Raw genomic sequence first — 16,869 nt, forward strand, 5'->3', positions numbered from 1 at the left:
AGAGGATGATAGAACTAAGAAAGGGTCAAGTCATCAGACAATGGACCTGCAATTGCAAACGTGATCATAGCAGCGATCATAAACAGTTTTCACATCTGTAATGAATTCAAGAAGAACTTTTGTGGACATGCTTTGATGGATGCCCTTTACATGGTACATAGATGAGATGTAGTGGGTGCCACTTTCTTTACCAGTACGACTGATCCCCAATTATATCTAAAGGATTGCACCATAGACATTAGGTGGCCATTCACCTGTTTGGATGATCAACTAAACATGCATTTACAGCTTAGTAGGAGGCTCATGGATGGATTACCAATCACTTCCTGTATGTCAAGATGTCACACAGGAAGTAGAGAGCAGTGGGGTTGGGTCAATAGTAGGGGATTGGTAGAGGCGAGTCATACTGTTAGTAAATTACTTGGGCCTCGTTGATCAGTTTCATCTATTTGTTTTCAAGAATAATCTTCTAACCTACTTTTCTAAAATAGATATCCCTTTGCATGTCATTGACTACTTTACTGTAGGTGCACATGTAGGACTTATTTACCCTGTTGCAGAGATCTTGAGGTTTGGTCGAGAGGTTTTGTGGCATCTCCCTGCAGCGAGTTGATAGGTTCAGGATTGCGGTGGCAGCCATGTGTGCGGCTTCCATATCATGGGAGTAATCGAAGCTGCTTTTGCTACACGTACTGCTGGCGCTGCTTCCTCCACCACAACTCATATTGCTACTGCTGCTGCTGGGGGCATAGCTGCTCGTTGTGCTGCTTGTTGGGCTGGAGTTCTTACAGTAACGTTTAGCTGCGGAGAAAAAACATGTATTAAATCGATAATTTCAAGACAACAGGAATTCTCGACAGAGATCTCACACTGTCTTCATTTAATACAAGGGCTTGCTCTCGCTTGCTGAATGTTTTCGAGCCCAGGTGGATAACCTATCTCTTCTTCTCTTGTGGAATTCTGAATTTCAACATCCACAAAAGAAGTCAAAGGTCACCTCAGCCTGGTAGGAGGCAAACAATACTGAAGTACAAGGAAAAATATTGTACACCTGAAATCTTATTCAGATTGGTTTTGTAATTGACTGTAAATTTGTGTTTCTTGTTATATTCCACTTTAAGAAGTTAATAGACCAATATGTGTTAACCTCTTTTAGGCCCAATGCCCTCAAGAAAGTTTGTTTCCACATACTTGCTCCATGCATGTGCGGGATTTACCTGACCGAACCTACAACTACTGAACTGAACAGACATGTTGAATTCAGTTCATCAGTTGTAGGTTTGGTCTGGTAAATCCAACATTCACATGCAAGGATAATGACCTATGTAGGATCCATTGTAGGTAACGGGTCATTGGGAACCTTTTGCCATAATGAATCGGGTCTCCATGTATCCTATGGCTGCAGTAGCTCACTAAAATGACTATAGTGAAGCCACCAGTCATAATGGGGGCTATTAACCACTAACATGTCCTTATATAGCAGTGGGTTAGTGTCACAAACCTATCAATTCCAATTCTGTCCATCCATTGGATTCTTTTTAGCATTTACAATAGCTAAAAGATAATTCCATAGTTCTCATTATGGTCATTACTCATCTTTCAAAGTCTTGGGATGGTCAGGTTAAAAATGCTAAAATATATAGTCATATGGACAGTGGTTTACAGTCCTAAAAACTGCTGACAGGATTTCACTAAATTAGTCTTACACACAGGGGCGTAACTTTAGAGGGTGCAGAGGTTGCGATCGCACCTGGGCCCAGGAGGTTTAGGGGGCCCTTATGGTGTCACTTTCCCATATGAGAAGACTATTACTATAAACCATACATTATAGTCGGGGCCTGACACAGACTTTGCACTGGGGCCCACCAGCTTCTAGTTACGCCACTGCTTACACATTATAAGCCATGTATGTATCAATGATCTATTCTCAGGGCATCTAGACCCTACCATGAGACTCAAGGTCGGAAAACTTCAACTTTGCTCCTAGTAAGGTCTGGATATTCCATCTGATGTCCTGACATAATGACAAACTGGTTTTCCCTGGCTCTTATGGCCACTATTGAGACTCACTAGGAGAAGAAGTGCTTCAGTCTGCCTTTACAGTTATGTACCTTAGACCTTGTGATGATGGGGAAGATATAACTTTAAGAATAATTAAACTTGTCTTTTCAATCAATCAATAGTGCACATGAAAATGAGAAAAAGTCTATTTCTCCATGTCGGGAAGTAAGAATTCTCCTTGTGTGCCAAATAAGGCCACCATGTAGGCGTGTGGATTCTTATAGCCATGGATGCTCCACTAGGGGGATTCTGGGAATATATGCAAAGTTTTCCAGGATAGGATAAGGAAAACTACACCTCTTTTAGCTCCCTAGACATCAAGCATGACCTACAAGAGGCCTGACATGATGCAGGATTAAAACCAAACCAGTATATCTATTCCAGAAAGAACAGATTCCCAACTGTAGACATCACTGTTTCGACCTGGTTGGGTCTCCTCAGTACAGCGTAGAGACCTGGTTTGGTTGGGTGAGAGGCTTGTGACTAGGGTCGTATAGTAAAGGTTCTCCTTACGGAGACCGGCAATTAAGGCCACCGTGTAGGAGTAAGGAAGTCTTATAGCCATTGATGCTCCACAAGGTATCAGTCATAAATAAATATATGCACAGAGAGATCTGCTGGCCAATAAAGGCATTCTGGGGAGATGAGCTGCTGTAGGGAGACAGGGGCAAGAGACTAAAGGAGACAAGGCTGCAGCTTTAAGTCCATGCTGTACAGTGCTATATAATGTCCTCCATGGTGCTGCTTCTCAGAGTCATTTAATGACCAGATATATTGTTTCCTGTATACACATGGAAGCTGATCAACAAAAGTAATAGGAGTTTTCTATCTTTAATAAGTCTAACATTTTGCATTAGTTTCCTTAATAAACATTCATTGATGATCAGATCTCTGTTTTTGTGATAAAGAGTTCTTAATATTTTGCTTAGACAAGGGCAGATTTATGAAAAGTGTTTTAAAAAGTTGAGCCTCAAAAAGCTTCTCCTATTGATATGGGAAAACAGAAAGTTGTCTGATTGATAAGTTCCTACTAAGGGTCCACTTTGTGCTCTAGTATGTAATAAGTTCCCTCTAGTGGTGGCTTGAGGCAGTGACAGTTTTAGCATTTGTTCTTAAACAGTGATTTTAAAAAACTATGACACAATGGGGGTCATTTATCTTTATTTTTCTTCCAGTTTTTTCTGTCTTTTTTTAGACTTTTTTTTGGCGCATTGCAATTTTTAAATCTTTTTAGGGACATTTTGAAAGGTCCGCCGAACATTTGTTTTTCATCAGTAAAATAAATTTCTCTACTATTCCAGATGTGCTAAATGTCGCAAATGACATTTATCTTCTCATATTGTCTAAAATTTGCAAGATTCTTTTGGCGCAAAAATCCAGACAAAACCATACTTGAGGAAAACTTAGAAACAAATTGAAACAAATGTCTCTAAAAGAGATCTGAAAAAAAAACCTCATTTAACACAAGGAAAAAGTGATTAATAAATTACCAAAGTAGTACCAAAAAAGAGAGATAAGATAAATGACCCTCAATGATGTATCACAAAGTGGTAAACAATGGGCCAGATGTATCACTTTTCTGCACTTAAGTGTAGTTGTTGCACTAGAATTATCACAAGCTACAACCATCTGTGATGACTTGAGCTCCTGCCTCTTATTTATCAATTTACTTTAGGCGCAGTTTAGGCACAAGATAGGTGCAATATTAGATTGGGGCAGTTACATCCAGTGATCTCCTCAGCAGTGGCTTCTCCTGGAGGCGATCCTCCAGTGCTAATCTCCGGCTGCCCACCTGTAATTCTGCTCAGTATCCTCTTCAGACACTGCTACATGGGACCCTTCTCTGAAGTATCTGCAAAATCCTACAAACTTCTCTCCTGTCCTGCTCTGAGCTGCTGCTTTTGCAGATTGTTTGTAAATAGAAGGTCATTAACTGTAAACAGAGGCTGCAGGTAACGTCTGTAGTGTCTGCTGAGTTCTGCTGCTGGGGATAAGCTGCTCTGCACAGGAGCTCAGTGGGGGACATTTATCACACTGGGGCAGATTTACTTACCCGGCCCATTCCCGATCCAGTGACGCGTTCTGTATGGTGGATTCGGGTCTTCCGGCGATTCACTAAGGTAGTTCCTCCGCCGTCCACCAGATGTCACTGCTGCGCTGAAGTTCTCTGAGGTCCGCCGGAATGCACGAGCCTATACCTGGTGAAGGTAAGCGCGAGTCCCGTGACACTTTTTTTTTTTAAATGCTGCGGTTTTTCCGAATCCGTTGGGCTTTCGTTCAGTCACGCCCCCCGATTTCCGTCGCGTGCATGGCAGTGCCGATGCGCCACAATCCGATCGCATGCGCCAAAATCCCGGGGCAATACAGGGAAAATCATCGCAAATCGGAAATAGTCGGGTAACGCGTCGGTAAAACGCGAATCGGGCGCTTAGTAAATGACCCCCACTGTGTTGCCTTTCAGTTTAGGCCACCTTCGGGCTGGAGTGTTTTTGCGCCAGTTTTTCGCCTGAATGAACAATTGCTAATGAAGAATATTATTAGGTGCACCAAAACATCTGGATTGGTAGGATAAATGAGTAAAATATGGTTATTTTTGTTTTGGTTTGGTGTGTAGTCGCAAAACTAGTGCAAAAAGAGTGCGACAATATGAAAAGGCGCAAAAACAACAGAAAAAAACAAGTGATACATCTGGCCCAATAGCTCTAAAAGTAAAATTTAAGTAAAAGTATTGTATAATAATCACTAATATTTCTATATTGTTGTAAACTAATAAGGCCACTCACCATCATATCCCTTTGGAGATATATCCCTGGACTGCACCTTTGGAGCTATAGCCCTCTTTCCATATGCATGGTTTTCATAATTGCTATATTCAAATGTAGTCTTTGAATATTTCTCCAGTTCCTTGGCCAAGTTGGAGCGAGGTGTGGTCGTTGATACATTGTTCCTGTAACCGTACTGTGGAATTTCTAATTGCTTTACAAAACACATAGGCCTAAAACACAAAATTAGTGGAATGAAGAGCAGTTTGGTATTGAAATGATAGAATTAGCGGAACACAACAAAGGTGGTGCAAAGTGAATAAATACTAAATGAAGGGCTGACCTACTTTTGCTTCACGTCCCCCTCTACTCCTAATTCAGTGCTAAAACCAATAAAACCAATAGGGTGGGTATTCATGCTTATAGCTAGGAATCGTTAGAAAGTACAGTGCCACTTCTCCCACACAGGACAAGGAATAGTTTGGGTAAACAGCTGCACCTTCCAAAGTGACCCCACTTTCCAAAGAGATTTTAAAAATGTTAAAAATGTCTGACTTTATTTAGGACCCTGGCCTTTATTTATTTATTTTTTTGGAACCTAGAATCTGTAGAATTCTACCTTACATGTTTATAATACTATTTTATATAATATTAGTTTATCAATAATAATTTTACATTGATTTACCGACCTTAAAACACGATCGGAGGCTTGACTGGATTTTGATGCATCGCAACTTTGATGTTTTTCTTGAGCTTTTGCTAGTTTCTCTGCAGCAGCAATAGGACATCCTGAAAGACTGTAAAATAAAAAGATTTACTATATTAAATCAATTATATCTTCTGTATTATGTTTCCACTCTATCTTTATCTATAATGTATCTCTTTATCTATTTATCCATTTTATATATATGCACAGTATGGGGGGTTATTTACCATTAGTCGGCTCCTTGGGACAGTTCTATGTCTAATTTTGGAGCTCTGCTACCCATCCCATTCATCAAAGTAGCTTTGGCCCCTTAATAAATGTTCTTATGGTCTATTTTCGCTCTGGGATTTTTTAAAAAAAGTCTTAAAAAAGTTGCAAAATGCATAAAAAGTCCCAGCGCATACACCAGCAGGGGACTGGAGTGACTGTGAGACTTTTTAAGAGACTTTTTTGCAAAAGTCCCAAGTCATGAATCAGGCTTTTTACACCAGATTAATGAAGAGGTGTATATAGTTCTGTGAGACTTTTTAGCAGTGATATCTGATATCTGTATAATATAGTTTTGTCTGTGTACATACAGATCCCAGTAATACTGGAAATCTCTAAACCCCCTATTGTGTACCATGGTGATTCTAAGCCTACCCCAGAACCCATTGTAATTGTTGAATATTAATACTAGAATTTCTCTTACTTCCAAGAAATATTTTTAAAACCAGTCATATAATATGTTCTCTTCTTAAAAAAAATATATAAAAAAACAGACGTCTATTGCAGCCTCTATGAAGGGCAGCAGTCAGGAAAAAGTTTTCACTCTATGCCAAAAAAATCCCTAGATCACACATTTCTTGATCTTGTTATGTGACAAACGGAAACTTTTCAGTAGTTTAAGAAAGCAACGTAAGCACCAGCTGTCATCTCTGCAATTCAAGTGGGACTACCAGAAAGTGCTGGTGCAGTAGAAATGTCCGTCTGTAGCAGTTCCAGCGACGCTGTGCCTACCTTCTGTGAGAATTCCTGTTGCTGTTTACGTGGCCTCTCCCGGTGCAACCTGGTGTCGGGCACTTAAGAACATTTTCATGCATGGCAAGAACTTGGCAGAAGAAGAAAAGAGAAAGAGATTGTTATACTATTGATATTCCATGCCTGAAGCCACTAAAACGATTGTTACCATATAGTTTTCTAGTTAAGTCGGACACTTCCTAATATAGTCATTTTTTTTAATGCAATATTTATATACATTAATAGTCTAGTCTAGTAATATATTTATAGTCTGGAAGACTTTGTAATATTTCAAAACACTGTACCCTACACAACATTTTTGAGAGATGGATGACCTTCTGAAGATGCCACTGCCACCAAGAGATTAGCAAAAGATCCATTAAGCTTTGTAATTTGTAGGGTAGCCCTCCATGGTTCCCACTTGTTTTCCATGACCCCTCCCACTGCTAGTAAGGAATATTTACTTATATACGTTGTCTGCAACAATATTGACTTAGAAGAACATGTCACAATACTCTTTATATAATCAGGAATACCACAACCCAAAGTTTCCTAGAACAATATTACCCAGAGCAGGACATTGAGTCCACCATTTTTCCTTCTTCTCATAGTGTGTCCTAGATCAATCTATCTACTAACCAAACGATGTAATCGAAAACATAATTCATCAAACTAGAACTTGTTCTTCTGTTTTTCCGTAGTCTAATTTAGGCACTTTCGATGTTGGACTGGGGTAGTCTAACTGACCTGTAGTTATTTGTCAAGCTGCGTTCCTCTACGTGTCCTAAAACCATTGGATCATAACCAGCATCTGTGGTTTTGAACCAATCGAAAGAAATATTTTTGAACTGAAAATGAACTCAATGGTGTCTCCATTCTCAAAAAGAATCACATAATTCCACATCACTTTAATCCAAAAATAGATGGGTTCTCATAGGACATATGACAACTGTAGTCAATCGCTGGCTGTAGGGGAGGGGGTAACTCCTTTAATTTTGATACAATTTTCAGTAGTTCTTCAATGGGAGTAGACCATATGGACTAGTTTTTGACCCCCATTGCACTAATTATGCTTTGGTGCATGTGATTTGGTGCAAGTTTCCTGGTTGTCCTTCGTTAGGCCACTTTGGTAAGGTCTGCAAGGCCGGCTGTTTTGGGTGCCTAGACATCACAATTGGATTCTTGTGATTTTCAGATCCTAACTCTTGCTCTTTTTACCTGATTAAATGTCATCTAGTAGAACTGATTTATGTGCACTTGCTACACATTGAATCTTAACCATCAACAGTTATGATTGCAACAATTCACTAGTGCAGGATTTCACAGATGATAGGTGTATGGGGATTACATTCCTTAGAGCAGGACATTTAAAAAAAAATGCCAAAACTATTTGCTTAATGAAATATTGAACGCTTAAATTAAATTTCATATATTGTGTGAAAATTCAGACATTGGCCTTTCTATAGCACAACTTTTCCAAACTGAGGATAAGCTTTACATGGGTGTTTGTTACATTGAGTGATATGCCTGGAGTCTACAGCCAGTCAATAGGCATTGAATTCAGTGAAGTACCAGATACCTAGAGGTAAATTGGTGTATGTCTGACTGCCAGGAACACTTCAGGTTTTAACACTTTTGGTCTATGAAGAGGGGGAAAGGAATCTTTAACTTGCCCACTTCTTCCTGTGATGTCCTATTGTTCACATTAACATGTCATGAAAGGAAAATATTTGGAATGAACTTTTAGTTTTGGGTCAAAAAGGCAGAGAGAAAGAGATAGAATTATTTTTACACAAATTGTTGGAAAAAAACTTCTGCTTTTGGGTTTTTCCACGAAAAACAAGACAATAAATAAATGTCTTAATCATGGTAGACCACACATTGAGACTCCCAGGAATCACATGAACAAGGGGTCCGTAAGACTCCTGTGCAAATAGGGCATGTGAACAATTGACAGTCCAAACACTAGAAATCCAAGAAAGACTAGAAAATCTCAGAATCACTGGTAAAGTTGTCTATAAGGCATTGTTATGAATAGAGTGTGCATTGTAGGGGTTATATCTAAAAATTAATGATCATAAATTTTACACCAAAACAATACCAAAATGTATGAAAGCAGTTATTGGTGTTGTTTGATAAAGCAATGTACCCTAAATACTCGAATATAAGCTGACCTAACGTACCTAATTTTACCACAAATTACCAGGAAAATGTATTGACTCGATTACAATACCCAGCATGGCCCCCTCAGAAATTGAATGGCCAGCATGGCCCCCTTCATAATACAATGTCCCAGCATAGCCACCTTTATAATAAAATGTTTCAGCATGGCCACTTTTATGATAAAATTTCCAGCATGTTCACCTTTATAATAAAATGTTTCAGCATGGCCAACTTTATAGTAAAATGTCACAGCTTGGCTCCTCACATCATCATCAGCATCTCTTCTCCTCGACACTCTTCCTGGCTTTTTGAGGCTCCTACTGGTGGTGCAGGCAGAGACATGCCTCTTCTTGCAATGCCAGGAGGAGCCACAAAGAACTGAGACAAGGGGCAAAGAGCTATAAAGGAGAGGTGAGGAGAAGAGGGTCTGTGGGGATCGCTGGAGGGTAGGTATATAAATTTATTATTTTTACATATTCGTGTATAAGCCAAGTGACAAAAAACTTGTTCTGAAAAACTTGTCTTATATCGGATTGCATACGGTAATCTTAACTCAACCTCTTTAATCACACTACAATAACTGTTGCTATATAACTTACTTTCTGGAGGTACCCTGTCTTTGTGTGGGCAACCTGATAAACTCCGATGGTGGGGATATAAACCAGTCACATGACCTGTGCCATCGCAGCCGGGTGTTGGACATTTGCTCTCTTTCTTCTCATTCCGTGAGGGATCTATGTGTTAAAAACCAAAAATATAGTTATAAAAAATGTCAATATATACATTTTAGTCACAGCACAGGACCTGGTTCCTACTGTAGACCGCATGCAATAATTTCCTCTGATAATATATAGATCATTCAAGTCCTTGACCATTTAAAGCAAAAGTAAAGCAAAAAATATGTATGACTGAAAATGTTATGGTGTAATCACTGGAGTTTAAACCTCCAAAAAATACTTTGGGAAAATAAAAAAAGCTAGACACACCTCTAAATTATTCCACTGCTCCTTATCTGATAGAGTTCAGTTCTCTGCTGGTCTTTACATCCTTTTGCTCTGACACACACAGGAAGTACCCGTACATGCCTATTCAGCCAATCACTTCCTGTGATGGCTCACTGATGCAGCCACTGATAGGCTGAGGAGTTATGTTTAGGCAATTCTGGTGTGGTTGAGGAACTAGGTAATAAAGATAAGGGGGAACTGTCGCATTGGTTGAGGAACAACAATAAAGACAATGGGAGATAATCTCCGGAGATAAATATGGAGGATGCACCATGCACAGCTAAAAGCAGGTCTAAATGTAAAACGTGTCTTATACTACTACTACTTATAGACCGGTGTTGTCGAGTGTCTGACCATGTGACACATTAATGAATTCTCCCCATTGTATATCTAAGGGGTATTCTATGAATAAACATAATATATATTCAAATGGGTCATTAAAATATAAGCTAATATGTAATTAGGTATTTAAAATGTTGCTTCTCTTAGCAAAAATATATTGTTGACATACACTATGATGGATAATCAAAATGCTACTGGCCCTTTAAGCAGTCCTCTGTCTTTATCCCTGTGGAGGGCACAAACGACAAAGAGTTGGCTGCTGGTCTCATGTCCACATCACATGTCACGCACATGCCAGGGCAGGTCATGTGACCATAACTATGTTTGGATGTAATTGGTTGCTTGCAGTGCATTCAGTATGGCCAGTGTTGTGGTGTGACAATGGTAAGAGGGCAGGACAGTCTGTTACATCAGAACTGGGAGCAGAGCGTAAGAGGAAGGAGCTGTTACTCCAAACTGCGGGGTCATGGGACTTGTAGTTATAGATGGCGACCATCTTGGTGATAACTCCGTATACTTTAGAAAGCCTATAAAATTTTGTGAATCACAAAATCAAACTATATAAGGGCCAATTTCTGATTAATGACACTGAGTTCTGTTGTATTCATTTATTTATAGCATTATGGGTTTTTGTATCAGATATTCGTATTCCCGGAAAACCCCTTTAATTTTCTGAAGCCCCAGATGTTAAAGACTTTTTGACTCATCTTATCTTATAAAGCATCTAATTTTACATATTGCACAGGACAGGTTAACAAGAACAGGTTAAGCATAGATCGAAATAGCAAAAGCAATAAAAGAAGTAAAGGTGTATCTATCTATGTTGATGACTTGACTTTACATAACTGTTGAAGATCAGGTCGAATCCTCCAGTAGGATTCACAAGGATGCACAGAAGTTGCCGGAAGCATATATAGAAACATATTTCACCATGACATAAAAGCCTTCATTTTGACAGATGTAATAAAGAAGACGTTCTAGATGTCACCTTCCTTGCATGATTAATAAAAGCCATAAATTAGTTGTTAAACACTATTCCTAGGATGACCTTTGTAGTATAAATTACATGTCCAGGGGGTACATTTGGAAGAGGTCGTTCTTTTCACTGGCGGAAACATCATAGTAGAAACCTCAGCAGCAGAACACATCAATTATACATGGGCTACATTTACACTTACACCACTCTATGTTATACTCAGTTCCAAAATTTTGATTCAACAAATTTAATGTAAAACTTGGTATAGGGCAGTGATGGCGAAACTTTTGGAGACAGAGTGCCCAAACTACAACCAAAATCCACTTATTTACCGGGAAGTGCCAACATGGCATTTTAAGCAGTAACTTATTGCTACCTGTTCATCCACATCTTTCAATTCTATCGCCCCCCCCCCCTGAGGCCACCAATACAGTTGAGAGAAAGAGAGCGAATTCAGACTCTCCTTGTAGCTTCTCTCCAGGGTCTCTCTGTAGAGGAAAAATGATTGGTCCAGCAGGAGGATCTCCAAAGATATTGCAGTTCTGTCAACACCTTCTCACTTTTCCCGCAGTTCCTAACAGCCAATGAAGTGTTGCTTTAAAATAGCGCTGATTGCAGCATCTCTTAAGTTGCCTCAGACTTGGTGGATTTGGTGAACTCTGTCCTGGGCTGATGACCTGAGTGCCCACAGAAATGGCTCAGAGTGCCACCTCTGGCACCAGTGCCATAGGTTCGCCACCACTGGTATAGGGTAATGGAAGGGTCACAACTAAGGTTAGCATCTAGGGCTATAGCCCACCATAAGCTCTGGGGTGCATGTCCCTCTAACAAAACTGACAAATCAAAGAGACCCAAGTTGGCCACTAATTTCCCATCATGGACAAGGAAAAAAGTGGACCTTTCAATGGAGCTGGCCTTTGTAGCCCAGTAATGGGGATGGGCATTTATAAGAAAAAAATCATTAATTTCTAAACAGTAGTTGATAAGACAGTATTTTATAAAAACAAACAAATGAAATAAAATGACATTCAGATGCATTTCATGACAAACTGCTGGGTGCTTTGTCATGTCAAAACTGGCAAAAGTATTCGATGGAGAGTAAGAAAAATAATGCAACAAGGGGTTGCAGTATTATTCTAGCATATGTTTGTGTTACAAGCACCTATTTAGAAATTAGGCCAATTTACACATGAAAATAAAGTGACAACGTCTTTATTGAGTATATACATTACAGATATATATTAAAATACAAGATAAAACGGGGGAAGGGAAATAATGCAGGTATCGGAATGAGGGTGAAGATGGAAATTCATCACAATGGATAAGTCAGATAACCGTGGGCACATCAGTGGGGGGGGGGGGCGGAGGTATCACTTAATATCATAAAGTGCACAATGCAAATAATAGATCGCCAGAATGTCTCAACAGGCCAGTCAAAGTGCTAGTGCATATCACTATCACTTAATATCATAAAGTGCACAATGCAAATAATAGATTGCCACAGTGTCTCAACAGGCCAGTCAAAGTGCTAGTGCATATTAAGAGAAGGTGCAGGTATATGTCTACATATTGAGCCAAGGTGCGTTCAGAAAGGCGGAGAAAACATTGCTTACCCCTAGTGTTTGGTATGTCCCAAGTGTCCCACGGACCGGATGATCCCCAACGCGCGTTTCGGCGCTAGCCTTCGTCTGGGGGAATGTGTGTGTTACTGACAAGATTGAGTATATATGAGCCTTGTAGCCTATGGGCTGCACGGACCCTCACCTGTGGACTCCAAAATGTAATCCCGGCGGAACTATTGGGCGCGCGTCGCACGGAGACGCGCCGCCTCCTGCCCGAGGTCCGTCCCCGCTCACATGACCCGTCACGTGACGCTGACGTCACTCCGGGGCAGTCAGCTGGGGCGAACCCTCAGACAAGAGACGGGGACATCGTACCGTGCGCGTGCGAGGTGACCTGCAAGCCCATTATGCATATAAGAGACTATGAAACAGTTTAACTGAGTGCCGTGTCAATTATGGTCAAGTATATATAAAAGAAAATCCATATCAAATACAATTATTGACATTTGTACCTTAACAAAGTAATATGGTGCCAAATAAAAGGGTACATGCAAATGATGACATTGTTGCTGCTATTGTAGGAGAACCCTCATTCCGATACCTGCATTATTTCCCTTCCCCCGTTTTATCTTGTATTTTAATATATATCTGTAATGTATATACTCAATAAAGACGTTGTCACTTTATTTTCATGTGTAAATTGGCCTAATTTCTAAATAGGTGCTTGTGCTATATACTGGCCAATATAGAAGGTTTAAATTATTCGAGGAGCAATAATTATTAACATGTTGAACAGTAAACATCATTAGATATTCACTCCTCCCTATGTAACCCCAAAAGTGGTACTACATATGTTTGTGTTGCCCACTAATAGAAAACTTAAACAGGGTCACCCATATTATACTTAGCATGATAAAGTTTCCCACAGGGAGTCGTGGGTCATGTGAGTCATATGACCCCCTGGGAAGCCGGACTTGGGACCTGTGACATACCATGTCCCCCTTTGTGCCCCCTCAAGCTCAGGCAAGTGCCGGTGCACACAGCTGCTTGTTGGGCCCACGTGAGGGCACATCTCCGTCCATAGCAGCCTGGCCGTACCGAGTGCTGGTGCCGTAAAGCGGCGTTCCTTGCATGACAAGCCCTAGTGTGAGTATCACTTTTTTATTTTTACTTTTCACATTTACTAGTCCATGGTGGGTGAAGAGGGGCTGAATATAATAAATAGAGGCGAGTAAGGGGCTGCATATAATGAATGGGGGTAAGGAGGGGGCTGCATATAATGAATGGGGGTAAGGAGGGGGCTGCATACAATCAATGGGGGGAGGGGGGCTGCATATAATGGGCATTGAGGAGGGTTGCATATAATTAATCTATGGGTGGAGAGGGGGCTGTGCTGTATATAATTTATCCATGGGGGGCAAGGCAGTTGCATATAATCCATGGGGTAAGAGGGCTGCATATCATTAATTCATTGGGGTGCATATAAATAATCCATGGGGGTGACAAGGCAGTATATAATGAATACTTTCCACTACGTGAGTTTTCTGCATAAGGACCCATTGAGGCTCTGTCGCCCAAGAGCCTGGTGAAACCTGGAGCCAGCCCTGCCAAAGACATCCCCCTCATTTATTTTCTTTGGTGTGGTGCTGGTGGGAACCCGGGGTTCAGTGGCATGGGGGCTACGGCTGCCAGTACGGGCGCTGGGGGGAAACTGTTGGTGCACCCTGCTGGTGCTGTGTTGCAGTGCCGGGGGATGCCATGTGATGCCATACCTAATAGTGTAGGGACCCAGTACACAAGGTCACCATTAGTGGGCTTATGCAATTAGATTTAAATGTATTTAAGAACCTCAAGGCCATTTTGTAAATGTAGCCTAGGGGCAGTAGATCATGTGTGGGGTCCAGATCTTTGCCCTCCCCTCAAACCACTGTTATGGAAGTGGTTATCAGGGAGGGGACATGCATACTGTAATGTCTTAGTAGCCCCCTTCATCAGTCAAGGAGAGAAGCCAACGGGATATGGGACATTACAGTATCACACCATGTTGCCCAGCGGTCACATGACCTGAAGGTCATGGGATCCAATGGGAACTTTATCAGGGTAAGTTTGATATAGTATAAAGTTTTCTATTAGTTCCTAACACCTTTAAACATGTGCAGAGCTATACAAGACAATGTTAATAAAGGCCTAACTCTCATATGAGATAATTTTTTTATATTGTGTATGAGGGGGGATTTGGTGAATATGCCTCATAAATAAATTCTGCTTAGTTAAAAATCAAGCTATTCCCTACCATAGAGATGCATATTCCAGCCTGTACAGTGTGTGTCTATAGAGATCGCATCTAATCTCCCTGTGTTTGGTTAAACAGATCTGAGAAGGGAGGAGTCAGCCCTTTACTTTCAACATGATCTTTGAAAATAATGCTCATAGCATACTACAGCCAGGGAGAGAGAATACAGCTGTGTAACAAACAGGAGAGGAGAGAACGACCTGTCTTCAATCCTAAAGACAGATTTACCATAGCAACGTTGAAGTAACATTGTGACTAAGGGGAACTTTGCAGCCTGTTTATTTACAAACTAAATGAAGGTTACTTTTTAAGGTATCTATGGAACATAGATCTAAGCTGACATGTTATAAAGGTTTCTCCTAGCTAAGTGGCCTTTAACATATGTCGTGGGGCTTGAAAGACTAATTGATAGGACCTTAACAACAAACCTGAGGTGGAGGCTTGCACTGCATTTATGGATTATGCTGAAAGAAATAGAAGGGGGTGGTGAAAAGAAGTTCTGCAGAGTCTCCCCCTTCCCATTTCTTCCTTAGCACTTTCTCTGCCAGGGAAGTGCTCCTGCACAGTGCAACGGCCTGCAAAGCTACAGCATGGAGCATGGAGGGGCTCTAGTATCATCTGGATCTATGAGTAGTTGCCCTGTTTTATAATTTATCATAATTTTGATGGTATATTTCCTTCAAGCTACTGAATTTCAACATGGCTGACTCTTCTGTTTTCAGAGGGCATAAGCCACCACTAGATATTTATTGCCCTCCCCTCACACAGAATCTTGGCACGTATGAGGGGGTCAGGGGGCCACTGTTGGCCAATAGCAGTCTTTAGTATTTGTTACTCAATATTTATTTTGATTCTTGTCTAATAAACAAGGATTGCACTTGCCAGTTAATAACATGACCACCCATACAGATGCCATACAACATTAGAAAACAGGTCAGACAATTTTTGATTTTCTAGTATCATTTATTCATTACCTTGTGTTCAGTTTTTTTGTGCGTTTTGGGTGATTTTTTTACTTGCTAACATCATTGTGTTAATTTGCAAAGACCCTCATTTAAAAAGCACTCAGAATAAGCCCCTTCCACTCATTTGGAGGACCCTATTATAAGTAATAACCCCTCCCTTTGACTTCAAAGAAAATAATTGACCAGCGAGGAGTCGAAACAATTTGTATTCATCTCAGACGGAGAACAGCAATTCAGACGTGAGTGGGAAGCGGCTCATTACAATGCACCGGCTTCCCTGCTGCCTCAGTATCCTTGTCTTATCACTCTTGCGGGTAAAAAAAAAAAAGCGTTAAATTTCACAGTTTCTTTCAAAGTCTGCTGTTTTATCACAGAACATGTACAAAGACCAGATTTTTTGTGCTTATTCCATAAAAGCAAAGGGCCACCTGCACTGAGGAAAAGCTCATTAAAACACTTTTCCTTTGTACTCCGTCCTCTTAACGACCCGTTAGGATAAACATATTTTCTAATGTTACGTGGAAAGAAAACACCTCCTTTTACACCCAAAGTAATTTGGGTTAAATTTGAATTTACTCCTCTTCTTCAACAAGCGTCGCAGCCCTTGTGGATTTAATAATGGAATTGTGTCAAGTTGTTTGGTGGGCAGATAAAAGTCACCGAGGTAATGGAAACGTTCATACACAGCTCCAATGTAAAATCATGTGTTTCTATGGTTACAGACTACAAATAAATCCTGCTGGTGTGGTCAGAATTATTTCCATCTGTTCTCTGCTCATTCCTAAACGTGGTAGTTTTTCATGTTAGAGACAGAAGGAAGTATAACTGCAGGATCCAAATTCATAAAATTTGTTTGTAGTCTGTAACCAGGGAAACATAGATGTTTTTGTAGAGATTGTGGACACAAAAGTATAGAGTAATGTAACATAAAATTAATTGCAAAACATTTAGTATTTGTCAAGCCCTTTAAAACTCAGTGGTTAGCACAACAGCCTTGCAGCGCTGGGGTCCTGGATTCAAGTCCCATCAAGGTCAA

The 16,869-nt window shown here is 40.5% G+C and overlaps 1 protein-coding gene across 15 annotated transcripts in view; it reads right to left on the reverse strand.

The window, feature by feature from the left end:
• MYT1L (myelin transcription factor 1 like) overlaps positions 1–16,869 on the reverse strand; it is a 325,893-nt gene that overhangs the window by 49,913 nt on the left and 259,111 nt on the right. For all 15 annotated transcript variants that reach the window (XM_072143494.1, XM_072143493.1, XM_072143492.1 and 12 more), the window contains 5 exons: positions 9,291–9,425; positions 6,529–6,619; positions 5,513–5,620; positions 4,845–5,056; positions 551–801 (listed from right to left, as the gene is read on the reverse strand). In XM_072143494.1, the coding sequence (XP_071999595.1) occupies positions 551–801; positions 4,845–5,056; positions 5,513–5,620; positions 6,529–6,619; positions 9,291–9,425 (797 nt within the window). The remainder of the gene's footprint in view (positions 1–550; positions 802–4,844; positions 5,057–5,512; positions 5,621–6,528; positions 6,620–9,290; positions 9,426–16,869) is intronic.

This window comes from Engystomops pustulosus, chromosome 3, assembly GCF_040894005.1.
Source record: "Engystomops pustulosus chromosome 3, aEngPut4.maternal, whole genome shotgun sequence".
In the NCBI taxonomy this organism is placed as follows: domain Eukaryota; kingdom Metazoa; phylum Chordata; class Amphibia; order Anura; family Leptodactylidae; genus Engystomops; species Engystomops pustulosus.